The following is a 15,338-nucleotide window of genomic DNA, read 5'->3' on the forward strand; positions in this document are numbered from 1 at the left end:
CATGAAGAAGTGGTGTGAGACTGCACTGGAGGAGAACCTGCAAGGATTCTAGCTTGGGAGATGCTGCACACAAATGCTACAGGCCAGTCCTGGTCTAGGAAAGAAAGGAGGAGTCAGAAACCAGCAGATGGCCTTCCAGAAAATACCACAGCTGGAACTACTCATGCTGTGACCTGTGGCACAGCTGGGGTCTGATCACTCCAGGCAGGCATTGATCTCCTAAGCTTTTGGGTCCTACCTAGGTATTTCCTGACATCTAAACAGGTAAGTTGAGGACACTGTGAAAATAAAACACCACTGAGTTGAAGCTGGAAGTCAAAATTCTCACCAGTTTTGAGATTTTTAAATTTCAGCAGCAAAGAGAGACAATGAAGTCGGAAGTGCTTCTTGTTTTCCCCCCAAAATCCTGCTGGAATTTGTGCTTCAAGCTACAAGAGGTATAGTTACAGCTGATACAAGTTACTTAAGAATGACACTGAATTACCATTCAGTTACTTGGGAATGACAAAGGTGGTTTCATTTTTTATGTTCATAAGTCACCCAAATTAATTAGCGCTTTAAAGTGGCAATGAATCATTTCCTGAAATAATTTGTATTGGCTAAATTAATTCCTGTGAAGGGAGCCAATTTGCTGATTGTAAATTATAAGAGCCCCAGACTAGCTCCAGTGTACACTGTGTACCATTTATAAGACTACTGGGAAACAAAGGATGGCTACTTTTCATCAGTGAACAAGACTGCAGCCCTATTAAGTGACTGACTTACAGTGCTACAATTACAGGTTTCTATTTAAAGAATGCAAGCCAGACATCATTAAGAAACAAAGCTGGATGTTCAGAAGAAAGGAAAACTAAACAGAAGAAAATCTTGTTTCCTGAAAAGGTGCACCAAAAACCTATTTGAAGGGAATATTTCATCCTCTTAGATTAACAAAGAGAAGTTTAGATGTGCAAGGCTAATTATGAATACACTTCCACCACAGGGCAATGCCCAAAGCCAACCTGAAGCCTGGAGTTCCAGAGCTGCTAACTCATGGTTAGATGATGTTTTGAGACCCTCATAAATTTAAAATTACTTTTGAGGAGTGATGAAGTGAGAAAACACATACATGGGTTTCTACTCAGGTGGAAGAGATGCTTTCCTTCCTCCTAGGAGAATTCATCCATCCAGTATATCCCACCACCCACCCATCTCTGGTTAAAAACTGCAGCACTCTTCTTAATGGATTCCCCTTCTTTACTCCTCCAAAAGAAAAAAAATGTATATAATGCTTTACCTAAGATAATTTGCATGGCTTTCTCCTGTTCTTATCTGCATCTCCTCACTGGTATCAAAGCCTTGACATTTCTGCTTGTGAAATCCTTCCCTGCTAACCTGCTTATCAGCAGTAATGAATACTTGTGCAAACAGGTAGAAAATTAAATGGCTTCTTTACAGTGATTATGATAGATTGAGCCATGCTTAATCTACATAATCAAATTGCTTCTGTGCTCAGCTGTAATACCTTTTTGCTGTCCTGGGAGCAGGTTCAGCCTTGGCTTTTCTTTCAACAGCTGCTTTCTGAGAAACACTAACCATGCCTGGGCAAAGGGCTACTTTAGGTGCAATCATTTAACACAGCATGTTTGAGGTACATAAACTCTACAAGAGGGTGTAAACAACCAGTGTCCCCTTCAGGGAAGGAGAAAACATCCTTTAGGACACATAAGGGACAGCAAAGCACAAACCAATCTCCTCCAGCTATGATCCACATACCCAGATGTAATTGCAGTGAGCCTTCTAAGAGAGATGACATCTCTGTTTAAATGCACTGAGCTACCACCACTACTGCAATTTTCTTTCCCTATGCAAGAGTCTCCCTGTATTGAAGAGCATCCCCTGTTTACATGCTACTAAAACAGAAGACTGTTGTTTTCAATATCAAGACCAGATTCTTGTTTCAAATCAAGCTGGTTAAAATGGACAGCAAGGGTATATTATAAAATCCTTGACTTGGGAAATTAAAGGATTTAGTCCAGGGAATGTTCTGAAAAGCATCTCCATGTCTAAATCATGTTTATTAAATCACTTAGCCAAAAGAATCCTGAAGCTTTCTCTTCTTTTAAGTATTGATCAGCTTTTAGCATAAAACAAGAAGGGAGAAATGTTTTTCCCCACAAACAATAAGTTGGTGCTGTTTTAAAAATATCCAGCAGCCTACTTGCCTTTGTCCAAAACACAGCAGTGCAAGAATCAGGTTTGCTTCATGGTCAGCCTGCTGGGAGGCTTTTCATTTGCCTGTTTTTTTCCAAAGAGTCTAACAGAACAAGTAGCCTACAAGCTAGTGCTTATTTCTAAACACTTTTATAAATTGTAAAGTGAGTAAACCTGGTGCAAGATGCTAATAAGCACTCAGAGAGAATAATTTTTCTTCCTCGTTATGGCTTTGATATAGGTAAAAAGAAGGTGCTGCTGGACCTCTGAGTCAGAAAGGTGACAGCTCCAATAAAAAAGGCCTCTGCATCTTTGTAAGTAAAGAAAAATCAATGCAGAAGGGAAAAGAATAAAAAGATGGGTTCTGGCAAGGGCCACTAGCACAGCTTGACTTAGGCTCAGGAGGAAGTAAAAGCCTGAATTACATAAAAATAGATTTAAAGAAAGAATCAATGACATTTAATCTGAAAGTTTTGGTTAAGTTTTAATTAGGATCTGAGATTCTGCACTTAAGTGCATGAAGTGAAGGAGTACATGTACTCATGCTTCCCAAGATAACTGACAGATCTGAAACTTACTCATCTCATCTCAAAAGGTTAATTAAAGAACAATCCTTGACAGCCACACTGGATGGAAACTGAGAGTCAGCTTCACTGGGGAGAGGCTGTGCTGGCATCTCCCACCCCTCAGGAGCAAACTGAAGATGCTGCCCTGTGACCACAGAATGGAGATGAGCAAGATGCTTCCAACCAGCCCAGCAAGAAACGGAGCAGAGTGTGCCCACAGCACGCTAAAACTTGCTTCCTGTGCTGCCTGTGGATCTGGGGCTGTGCTGGGGCTCTGCATGGCTGCTGGCCTGGAGCTGCTTGCACACACACAGAGTCCTGCAGCAGAGCAGGTGGGATCACAGCCAGCACTGAGAGGTACGTGTGCTAACTCTTATAATAAGGCAGAGTCGCTCACTCAGGATCAAAATTGTAATTAAGCTGAAAATAGGCTGTAGATTCCTTAAATCCTACAGATGCTGACAGCACTTTGAAGCACAGGCCTTCCCTGATTCAGCCCAGTATCAGAAAAAAAAATCACTTTTTAGCGAAGCCTGTATATGCAAAGCTCATTTAAAAAAAAATCATGGCAAATTGAAGAAACATCATCAAAATGAAGAATAGCAGAGTTTCATCATTTGAGTAAGACTTCGTGGACATAAGTGAACTTTGGCTGTGCAGTAATTTAATTTCCTAAGAACATGAGCAAAGTCTCAATTAGGTCAGAGAGGATTGCTGCAGCAGCAGAAGAGAAGAGGAATGTGCAGCTGGACTAGTGAAAAGATGGTGCAAGTAAACACTGAGGCCTCTTGGCAGAAGCAAGTGAGGCTGCTTGCTTGGTATGTACCACAGGCAGAGGCAAAAACCACCTGCAGGCAGCTTTTTGCTGCTCTCTTTAAAAGCTAGAGCCAGGTAGTGTGGCTGCCACAGGAGAAACAGGCTCATTTAGAAGCAGCCTAGGGAAAAGCAGATGATTGCCAGAGAAAAAAAAAAAAAGACCAGAACAGCAATGGATTCTGAATGCTGCTTAATGGAGTGAAGCCTGAACATTATTTGGCGTGATCTTGACGGGCCTGATTTAACTGTTACATTTTTGTATGGTATTTTTCATCCTGATTATGAAGAATTGTTTCACAGCCCTTGGTGACAGCTTAGAAGTTTCTCAGCCACTTAAGCAGAAGGTCTATCAGAGCACATTTATCAGAGAAAAGACTGTTGAGGAGTGGACAGCAACAGACATAACCCTACGGGTGAGACATCTCTGCTTTTGCCTGTAGAAGAGATGCCCAGAAGAGCAATGGGCAAGACAATCCAAGCACTGAAGTGAAGGCAGCTCAAGGAAGGGCATTTCTGGAAACACAGGTTCCCACAGCATGTTTTTATCCAGCAGAAAGACAAATTACCAAACCTACAACAGCCACTCTTCACCTGAGACATGTATACCAAACCTTTCAAAATCCCCAGCCAGAAAAAGCTGGTGATCCTACATCACCAACTGTCATGCCCCCTGTTCAAACCACAGCAGCCCACCTCTTACTTTTAAACACAAAGAGCAGTTCCAGACACAGGTTTATTTTGATTTTGACTCAGAAGTGTTCATCTGAAGTGAGTTTAGGTCACAGTTGTCGGGGTAGTGTCTACACATGCAGAAAGCAGATTGGTAGACACTGTCTTTGTGAATAGGACATCTCAGGACAGCAATTATGCAACATTTCACTTCATCTACTTGGAAGAGTGCATTTAAGATCAACTCCATTTTGCCCCCTCCCAACAGGCCCCTTCAAGCATCTGATCTGCAAATATTGTACACAAGAGTTACTTGCTCCATATTTTTAAAGCAAGGTTTTCAAGAGCACCCTGCCTTCAAAAGCAGCATTCTGAAAGGCCACACTCACAAAAGCTGCATCAGGTCTGCCTGCCACATTAGTACACATGCTAGGGATGTGAATTCAGTGCCATTGGAACAGACACTTTACATATCTACTCATCTAAACACAAAGGCTGTGTTCCAATGAGCAAACCCAGACAGACACAGCAACATTGAGACAAGGCTTCACAATGAATATCTGTAACAAAAACCCCACTAATGCACCCACAAAAACCATCAAATGCCAGAAATACAATGCTGCTTTTGGGATTTTAGATAGCATACAGAGGAATTCAAACACCCAGGTGGAAGAGTTAAGATCACAGCAATCTCTTCTCCCCAGCATTTTACTTACCCTGCAAATCATCAAGGTTCTCACAACGACCTGCAAGTACCCTTACTTTTAACATGAACAGGAAAATACCAAGCACAGTCAAACCCTCAGCAAGGCTATTTTGTGAGAAAGTAGGAGCCATTCCTTCCTCACCAGGGCAGAAAGCTTACCCCATCTGGAAGTGCCCTCCAGCACACGGCGCTCACAAACTCATTGGTGTCGTCTTCTTTCCGATCCTTGTCCAGGACACTTTTGACTGTATCAAACTTGAATGTCAGCAGTGTCTTTGAGAGGCCCTTATAGTATAAGTAAAGGGAATTATTTTCACTTCCTAGAAATAAAAAATACAAGTATACAAGATCAGGTTTTGTAAAGACAAACAGAAATAAGGGTTCTTAGCTCTTTCATTGCTTAAAACAAGCCCAGATATTTTCTTGCAGTTACCATCGTGGTCATGGTGCCCTGGCAGCTGGAAGTGCTCCACAGCAAACTTCCATCACACTTAATAATAGGATGTGGTTTTATTATGAGACAATTGCAGCATGCAGCACACCTGCAAAACATCCAGGATTCCAAGAACCCTCCCAAACTCCTCAAGGCAAAGCATTTTGGGAAGAGTATCTGCACCACCACACGAATCACTGCTACATCCAGCCTGCTCAGAGCCACAGCTCAAAGGCAGGTAGCACTATCAAAGTTTTGCCTGCCATAATCAAGTAGGACAACTTGGTCTGTGGAGGCTTAAGCAAGGAAGAGCAGACTGTACAGGCTTTATTTAGAAATCCATCCCAATTTCTGCCTTGCAAGCTGCACAGCAATCAGGGAACACACGAGCTAAGGTCCTCCCTTCAGTGCTGGCACAGCTGTCCTGCTCATCCCACAGCTATCAGCCTGTCACTGCCTTCCCAGCAAGAGCAGTGGATTTACAGAGCTTTACAGATTTTAAGCAGTGAAAGGACAGAACAGCCAAAGGGGTAACTAATGATTCAGCCTTCTAAGGAACTGTTTGCAATGTGGGCACTCTTCACTTCGCCCTGCAGAATTGCCACACTAAGTGACAACTACTGGATCCTCACGTGGCCCAGGCTACTGGTGGTGCATAAAGATGTGCCAATTGTTGATCTTGAAATACATAAATTATATCAGCAGCACTGACATTAGTAGTTCATTTTGATGACAGCAAGCCTGAATCATCATGCACAAACAACTCATCTGCGACAAGAAAACTATCTACAGAGCCCCTTAGGTCAGGACTGCCATTGCCATTCCCTGGGAGGGGAAGGAGTGTGGAAATTCAGAAAATAGAACAAGTGGTGGTGTGCTTTGCTACCAGTGAGGCCCCAGCTCTGAGGAGCCCTGTTAGCACACCAGGGTGGCTGCTCTACTCACCACAGGCAATGTAGTCTCCGTTGGACGCCAGCCCCACAAAGTTCTTCTCGTTGATGTGACCCTTGAAGGAGCGCAGGCAGTGAGGCTTCCCTACGTTCCACAGCTTCAGCTGACTGTCTGTTGACCTGAAAACAACACTTAAATTTACCCTGCTGCCATATGGCAGGAACTCCTTCCTCCCTGGCCACCCTGCTCCTCAGTGCTCCAATGACAATGTAAATGTAGGAAGCCGTAGTGCACAACAGGAGATTTATCCCACTTTCAATCATCTGCAGCTCAGCTTGAGCTCAGAAAGATATCACCTTATTTTAAAAGCCTGTCAAAACACATTACACGTTTGAATAAAAACTTCCCTGAAGTATTACTCTTCCTTTCTCCTATCAATTGCAGAGCCCTCCACTGAACTGCACGGCCTCTGGGCTATCACTGCCTCCTCCAGATCCTCACAGATCCAAGACACACCAAAGTTATTTATATTTTAAACCTTCATAGCACGGATAAAATCTGTTCCCTTCTCTGTGCCAGCTGCAACTCTCATTCATGTCTTTCCAGGGCTTGGGTAGGAAGCAGTCTCCTCACTCCCCAGGTGCCCTGAAGCACTTTCTCCTCCTCCTCCTGCCCAATACCAAACAGCAGCACAGAAAAACCCATGGAGGCTCAGAGCTGCTGTTAAAATTAAATCTGTTTTTCTCATGTGTAATCAAGACTGCATGGATACAGAACTCAAGCTTCTACCTTTTTCACCTTGTCAGGGAAAGTTCAGTATTACTATTCAAAATATAGAAAACATGTTTGGATTGAATCACAATGATTGTTTCCCATGATCCCCCAAAATGCAAATATACCTTGCCTTCAAAACGGTTTTCTGTTTACTGTGAGAAAACATTTTGCCTTTGGGGTTACTAATCTGCTGCCTGGCAGATCTCAAATAGGAAGATCCAACATTTCCAGGAGATACAGGATTAACTTCTTCCCCCAAAGCTGAAGAGACATGAAGATAATCATTTACTTCACTGGCATTATTTCCTAGCAATCCCAGCTTACATGGCTCTGGTGTTCTGGCACTCACTGAGATACACAGCTGGGGAACAAAGGTGATAAGGTGGAACTGAAGCCCCATGAAGCCATTTTAAAGAAAGGGATAGTGCTGTTCTGATCCCCAGGATTGGGAGCAGGACCTGTCAGCCTCCTGGCTGGGAGGGAGGGGAAGCAGGCCATGGTCCCCCACCCAGGTCATGTCACCAACCTTGCTGCTCCCTGAATATTTAGAATTGAAAGGAAAAAAACTCAAATCACACAACATCCGTCAAATATTACCAATGACGTAAGACACGAGCCCTGCACCAACATCCCATTTACCTAAAAATATAGCACAAAAGAGGAGAGATGCACCTTGTGCTATCCTGCAAAAAAGCTTATCTCAGTCCTCAATGACAGCTGGAATGACAAAGGAGCGATAAGGGAGCTGCAGCAAGATTTGTTAGGCAGTATTATTAGTTAGTATGAGGTCAGATCAGAAAGAAGGTATGAATTTTATCTGTAACACTGTGACTTAAACAGGAGTGCATTCCTAACCCCAGAATGAGATGGGAGGCCCAAAACAGAGCATTCAGCTTCTCTGCCTGGTGCTTGTTCCACATCCGTGCCTGCCCTGTACTGCCGCTCATTCTCCCTTCCCTTGTCCTTACTCTCATAGGAACAGCTCACAGAAGGTAAAAAGGGGTATATACCTCCTGCTTTTTTTTTTTTGGCCCACAAGTACAGGCAGGTACTTTCTGTGCTATTAGTACAGGTGTATTTTTAAAATGCTGCTTTTAAAAGCTTCAGAGTTGCCTGGACTCTAAACTTTCCTGCAGGAAGGAAAAAAAACAAGCAAAAGACTAATCCCTGGTCCACAAGCTGTCAGATTCCTGTGACAGCTGCTGCTCTTAGCTTCCCCTCAAGAAGACATCAGATACACAGGCACTTCACCTCTATATTTTACTTGCATACCTACTAGGTGTCTTCATTAAAATAAAAACACTTAAGTCGATTACTAATGGGGAGCTTTAACTGTTTATGAATTCCCATCAAGCTCTAGCTATGTTTATATTGTTTAGGATAAGCAAGCCATGAAAGAAGAAAGCTATCCATCCTTGAACTGCAAGGAGAGCCAAAGGCCATTGATCCTGGTGGTGTTACACAGCTCTTCTGGTTTCATATCCTCTCCAAAACAACATCTTGGATGTGCTGCTCTGTTAAATCTGTCTCTCTGTAAATCAGCACTGTAATCAATGTGTTGTGCTAAATACCAGGCAGTTCTGAACACCCCTGAGGTCAAAACCTATCTCTACAAGGCAAAGAAAATCAATGCAATCCATAAAACAGCTTTAGCTAGAAATTTAGAGAATCTGAATATATATATATATATAATTTTTTTCTTAAATCAGTGCTTGATTTTTGAGAACCACCACACTGCTGTTGCCTCTACCCAGTCTGCAAAAGGAAAGGCAGGAAGAATAATCTGCTCTGACATTTCTCCCTGTTCACACACCAGAAGGCAGGTGGACCCTTCAGTCAGTCCCCTCACCCTGCTGCTGCCTGTCCAAGTCTGACAGCTCTAACAGCTCAATCAATAACTCCTCTCAGAACTTTGGGAGATGCTTTCTCACAATGCTGGCCCAAACAGAACAGGGCCATTCTGTCCTAAAATATCCCATAAATGATGCTCCCCTTGATTATGGCTGTAAAACATTCCCAGCCTCCTCCTGTTTCTATTAAACACTTTGTCTAACAGAGATTTGGTTCAAAGCATTAAATTTAATTTTCTCTGTGTTCCAGATATGAATTTGCAGCCTTATATAGAGTTATAATGTTAATGGAAGTAAGAAGAGAGAAGCTGATTAAATATAAACAGTACCAAAAGCCACCAGGGAATCCTCCATTATGCAGCTTAGCTCACAGTAACTCCCTTGCAGCCTGAAAACACCTTAAAATGCTGTGTTTCACTGGGTAGAAACATGGGACAGAACCAAGCTGGATAACCGCTGGCTCAGCACAAGGCAGGTAGAGTGGCTCCTGTGATCCATCCCTGCTGCCCTCAGGGCCTAGACATGAATGTGTCTGGATCCAAAAATCCCCTGCAGCCCCTCACCCTCCCCATCAGGTAAGAGGGGTTCACCTCTGGTTTGTAGCCAGCCACTGCCAATTTCCACTAGGTGACCTAGTGAAAATTCATTCATTCATTCCCATGTGATTGAAAACCCATTCAGAAGGGAGGCAGCCACATCTGACTTTGGAGCAGACACATCTGGCTATGTAACTGAACAGAAGCTGGAGAATATTGCTCCTCAGCACCTCCATAGCAGATCTTATGGTCTGCCCTGGCTGAAGAGCTGCATGCTATTAGAATCACAAAACACAGCTTCTCTTTGTCCACTTTCTAACCCAAATATAAGCCCAAAAAGGGCCTTCACAGAGCAGATAATAAATTACCAGGAAACAGATCAAACAGTCAGTCCTACTTGAGCTGCTTTCAGGCTGTGGCTAAACCTCCTCTTCAGACCATATACATAGCAGTACTATTTGATCTCTTCGGTCACTCATTAGTTGTGTTCTACTGCAGATTATTATCCCCAGGGCTCTGCCAGCAGCTTTCTCCATCACAGAGCTCTGGTCAGGAGCATCCTCAGTGCACACACACTGCCTGCCCAGCCACTCCAATTGCCATTTCCAACTCCGAGCCTCCTCCTTTTCCTTCCTCAAGCTGTCCCCTCATTGAAAACTGCTGAAGAACTCAAGGGTAAAAACTCAGTCTGCCTGCAAAGTCCACCTGCAGCTTCCCAAAGTCAGCACTTGGGCACAGGAGCCACATCTAGTTGTCTTCATATTCCTCTTCAGCATTTTAGCTCCACAAGACAGAGCACAGCCAAGTGACACCACGAATGAATTTCTATTTTTGACTTGGAGAAAAGTAACGATCTGCCTCCCAAAAGCACAGCAGCCTGTGAGAGCAGCCACCCACACAGGTGAGCTTGTTCAGCAGCTCTGAAGAGCACAGAGAAGTGAGGGCTGCACAGTTTTTAGCCCACATTGTTGCGTTGTGATTTCAGGATTTACCTCAGAAACCCAGTTCCTCCCATGATAATTCCCTCCCAGGTGTATCAGTCACCTCTCCTTCCCTCTCCCAGCACTGTCTGTTAATCCTGGAATTCCAGAAGGTCGTCGAGTGATTGGCAGAATTCAGAAGATGCCCTCTACCCCTTGGGGGACATTGGGCCATCCAGGTGTCCTCTGTCCCTTAAGACCTGGTTGATGGCTCCTACCCCTTCCCTCCCCATCTTCCCTGGGCAAAAGAGTGAGCAAACCACACGGTTTGGGAGTTCTGTTGGAGCAGTTGCTGCATTTAGAGGCCTGTGGGCCAGAATAAAACTCTGGATTAAAACCCTCCATCAGAACCGACTCCTTTCCTTCACCATCACCCTAAAGCTTCTCCAGCAGAGGGAAACCCAAGGGGCAGACCCTGTTATGAGGGGAAAGCTCCATCCCACAGCCACCAGAGCTCCTGAAGGCCTGGACTTTTCCCCACCAGCCCAGCTGCAGCACCCAGCCAGCCAAAAGTGTCTGTGGGGTGAAAACACCACAGTTGGTGCTATTTGGTCAAGCAGCAAGGGCCAGACAAGCTCAGGCACATCCCATCTGGCTATATTAGGAAATATTGCAACACTACATAAGAGGCAACACTTACGCAGAGACGATTTCTTCGCCGCTGACGAACTTTGCATAGGAGACGGCCTTGCGGTGCCCCTTGAACACCATGATGGGCTGCTTAGTGTTGCGGAGGTCGTAGTAGTGAACACAGTGATCTGCACACCAGGAAAAAAGGCATTTACATTTTGTCACTGACATGTTTTACGAAAATCCTTTCGCTAGATTTATTTATTAAATAAATGTAATACTTTTAATTATTAAATTAATTTTAATTATTCAATTACTTTTTCTCCTGAGAAGCTAAGAAGCCTCAGAAAGAAATGTAAACAATAATTATCTGATGGCTGTGGAATGCAGTCTGGAGATGGTTTACCAACAGGTGCATCTTTGATTGGTTGCATGTGAATTGTTTTTAATTAATGGCCAATGACAGCCAGCTGTGTCGGACTCGCCTGAGTCTGTCACGAGATTTTATTATTCATTCTTTTCTAGCCTTCTGATGAAATCCTTTTTTCTATTCTTTTAGTATAGTTTTAGAATATAACTTTCATAGAATATAATATAATGTAACTATAGTATAGTATAATGTAACTATAGTATAATGTGACTATAGTATAATGTAACTTTCACATAATATAATGTTCATATAATATATAATTTTCATATAATAGAATGCAGTATAATTTTCATATAATTTAATATAATTTTCCATATAATATAGCATAATTTTCATATCATATAATACCACATATTTTTAATATAATATATTTTTTCATATCATATATTATTATATAATATTATATAATAATAAATTAGCCTTCTGAAACATGGAGTCAAGATTCTCATCTCTTCCCTCATCCTGGGGACCCTCAAGCACCCCTACATTTAATCATTTGAGAAGGATGCACAGGACCTGGAATAATCACAATAAAAATCCTGCCTGCAGTTTCCACATCTCACTTCAAGCCCTCTCTAGGATAAACAGTCTGTGCTACAGTAAAAGAAGGCTCCTAAAACAGTGCCAAAATTCATTCAACAAGGGGCCATGCCCCCTTTCAAAGGGTCAGGGAGGGAAGAAGGTGCATTCACATGTGTGTGCCTGTACACGTGTGCTGCCAACCCCATGCCCCTGTTCAAGGCAGCAGCTAAAAGGACTCTCACCTCTCCTGCCTGCCTTCTCAGCTCCCTGCCCAGCCACTCCAATTGCCTTGTCCAATTCCCAGCCTCCTCCTTTTCCTTCCTCAAGCTATCCCCTCTTCGAAAACTGGTGAAGAACTCAAGGGTAAAAACTCAGTCTGCTACTTAAACTGGACTGTGGAAAAATAGGATTAAATTTGTCATGCTTGCTTCTGGATGGATAACCTTCCTACCTTTGCCTTTTGCTGCTCTCCTCTGACTTTATTACCAATCAAGAAAGAATTAGCATTTCTGCTAATGAGGGAACAGAATAAATTCCAGTTCATTTCAAGATTTAATTCACAGATGTGCCCTAGTGCCACAACCATATGAAAGGGATCACAGCAGAATTAGTGATACATTTGCTTTTCTGCACAGCCAAATGTCAATTCCCAAGAAACCAGAAAAACAAGAAGAGAAACCTCATGAGACCCAAGCCCCAAACACCCCCACAGTGCTCCTTCTAGCTCAACAAGGTTAATAAGCTACTTCCTTCCCAACTTTCAGCCTTTAATGTTGAATTTCATTTAATTACCCCTTGCTATTCATGAAGAACAGGGAAGGAAGGCCACACACATGGAAACCAAGCTGGACATCTCTCTAACTGAGCAACCTGTGATACCCAGACATTGCTGAAATCTGCTCTGACCCTCCTCCCACTGAAATAATGTCCCACTGGTGGAAGCTGATCACAAAGACTACATAGAAATTAATTAAAAGCCAATAGCTACAGCTATTTTTGTATTTGCACAGCATTTCAAAGCTGGGTGTTCTCCTCTGCACAACTGAGAGAGCTGCTGTCTCTAAATCCCATGTGGTTTGAGAGATAACCAGGTTTACATCAATGACCAGAGCAGCAAGGGGAGCTCCTCCCCCAGATTAAGGAGCTAATTGGGGGTCATGGAGTGGGGACTGTGTCAGAAACACCTTCAATAAAATAAGGTGGGCAGGCAAGTCACCTTCTCCTCTCACTGCTTCCAGCACTTCACTCTCTGCAGATGACCAGCTCAGAGGCCTTTATTGGTAAGGATTTCTGGCTCTCCTCCTCCTCAAGGTGTAAAAGCAGATGCTCCAAGCAGCCACACCAAGTTTTCTCCACCACTTACACTGCCAAATTACTCTTATGTTGAAACCCAGCAGCTCCTGCACCCCTTACTATCAGCACTGAAGATGCTTTGCCCCAAGCACTCTTTCAAACAGCTCCTGTGTCTTTCACTTCTGAAATTCTAAACCTCCAACCAACCAAATCTCAGTGTGCTCCTATCATTTGGGTATTTTACAGCAACATGATGTTGCAAACAGGCTAATTGCACAATGGGTTAATTTTCTAAGGGACTCTGAATTAAGCATTAATACTGTAACAAGATCTGGGCATCTTGGTCCCTTCTACTTCCCTGAAAGCTGGAGCCAAGAAACTCCACAGTTTTTCATCTATGCAGCAGACCTGTGGGAGCTGTGAAACAGTTAACTAGCAATTGCTATTTTAATGAGCAGAATTATTCTAGCAGGGCTTTTTATTAGGAATCAGTTAGTGGATAAGCCTTTCAAGTCTATTTTTGCTTACAGTTTCAACACTGGCCCATCATTAGGGCACCTTTTTGAGCACAGATTTCATCCTTCAAGAAAATATCCAGGAAAGGGATACCTGCATGTGAGCAGCTGGAGCAATGCAGAGAGGAGAGAACTGTAGCAGGGCAGACAAGTCTATTTGCAGAAGAGAAGCATGAAGTTGCATTCACCTTCCAAACATCCCAGTAAACAGCTCAAAGCCTGGCAGCATCTGGCCCCAGCACGGCTGTGCCTCTGGGCATCAGCAGGGCAATCAATCACTGTCTGCTCTCATCACAACAGGTCTGAGGCAACCAGCAAGGCCACTGGGCTCCAAAATTAGCCACTTAATTATTAATTGATTATTTCAGCAGACAAAGTGTTGGCGCCCAAATGGGTTTTAGTTTTTTGTTTGTTTTTTTTTTTAAATTCAATTGAAGCAGCTATTTTTAAGTAGATACATGAAGATGAATGCTCACTGCACTCATTAAAATCTGAACAGGTGGTCATGTTTTACAATTAAAGAGATACTCTCTCTTGTAGGCCATATGGACTTCACAAAAAACATGATAAAAATGCCATCTGCTGAGGAAGTAGAGAGCCCCAAAGTGAAGTGAAATGAGAAAAATACAACTCCCAGAGATCTCAGCAGAAGCCTTGCCTGGTGGACTTTGATGAGCTGAAATTGTCTGGGATGGGCAGAATCTCTGGCACACCAGCAGGTCAGAGGTGAGGTGGCAGGGTGATCTGGGAGGCTCAGAAAATGAGATTTTCCCAAGAGGCAGATGAAGGTGGGGTAAATGGAGTGGGCAATGAGGGGAATCAAACACTTCCTGCACTCCACAAGAACCTATCAGCTCCTCCAGCATCCCTGGCAGACCATGCTCCACTGCCAACCAGCAACACCAGGGGTATTTGTTTCCTGTTTGCTCCTTAAAATTAACATTAATATCATAATTCAGCTAATTTCTACCCCAACTAGAAAACCCACTCTGAACAAGGTAATCTTAGAATTCACATTTAGAGAGTTAAAGTCTCCTGCCTGCCCAGCCCTTGAGCAGCAACAGCTCCCTGCTTCACCTTTTCTTCTGCATTCAGGCTTAATTTAAATATTGATGAAATAAAGGGAAAGAACATGTATATATTTCATAACAAATTAAACACTCCAGAACAATTCTCATCTAGTTCAATGTCACTGCAGAAGCTGAGCATGACAGAAATCTGCTGCTATACCTTCTGAATTCAAATGTTTGCTGGCAAGTCGTTTTATTTTTTATACATGTATTTTTAAGTGATCTCGGAAGGCAAAGAGGACAGCTGAGCTCTGCCATTGCTGCAGAGGTCTCTGACCACAAGCCTGAGTTTTTAAATAGTGCTTTTCCATTACTCTCAGCTTACTTCCCTTAAGACACTGCTGCTTTCACCTTTGAGCCATCAAGTGACAACTAATCAAGGATTCAGACTTCTCCAAACTCCTGAGATCTTGCCACCTCTTCAGTAAATACAGCCCATGTCAGCAAAGGATGGCATCCCTCTCTGCTCAGCTGCTCATAAATTCACACGACTCCAGCTGGCAGGAAAAGGGCAAAAGAGAAGG

General features: G+C 43.2%; 1 protein-coding gene across 2 annotated transcripts in view; it reads right to left on the reverse strand.

Annotated features, from left to right (window-relative positions):
• Positions 1–15,338, reverse strand: part of COP1 (COP1 E3 ubiquitin ligase) — a 125,380-nt gene that overhangs the window by 25,160 nt on the left and 84,882 nt on the right. For both annotated transcript variants that reach the window (XM_074546333.1, XM_074546332.1), the window contains exons 16-18: positions 11,055–11,172; positions 6,329–6,453; positions 5,110–5,270 (exon numbers count right to left, since the gene is read on the reverse strand). In XM_074546333.1, the coding sequence (XP_074402434.1) occupies positions 5,110–5,270; positions 6,329–6,453; positions 11,055–11,172 (404 nt within the window). The remainder of the gene's footprint in view (positions 1–5,109; positions 5,271–6,328; positions 6,454–11,054; positions 11,173–15,338) is intronic.

This window comes from Zonotrichia albicollis, chromosome 8 (assembly GCF_047830755.1).
Source record: "Zonotrichia albicollis isolate bZonAlb1 chromosome 8, bZonAlb1.hap1, whole genome shotgun sequence".
NCBI classification, from domain to species: domain Eukaryota; kingdom Metazoa; phylum Chordata; class Aves; order Passeriformes; family Passerellidae; genus Zonotrichia; species Zonotrichia albicollis.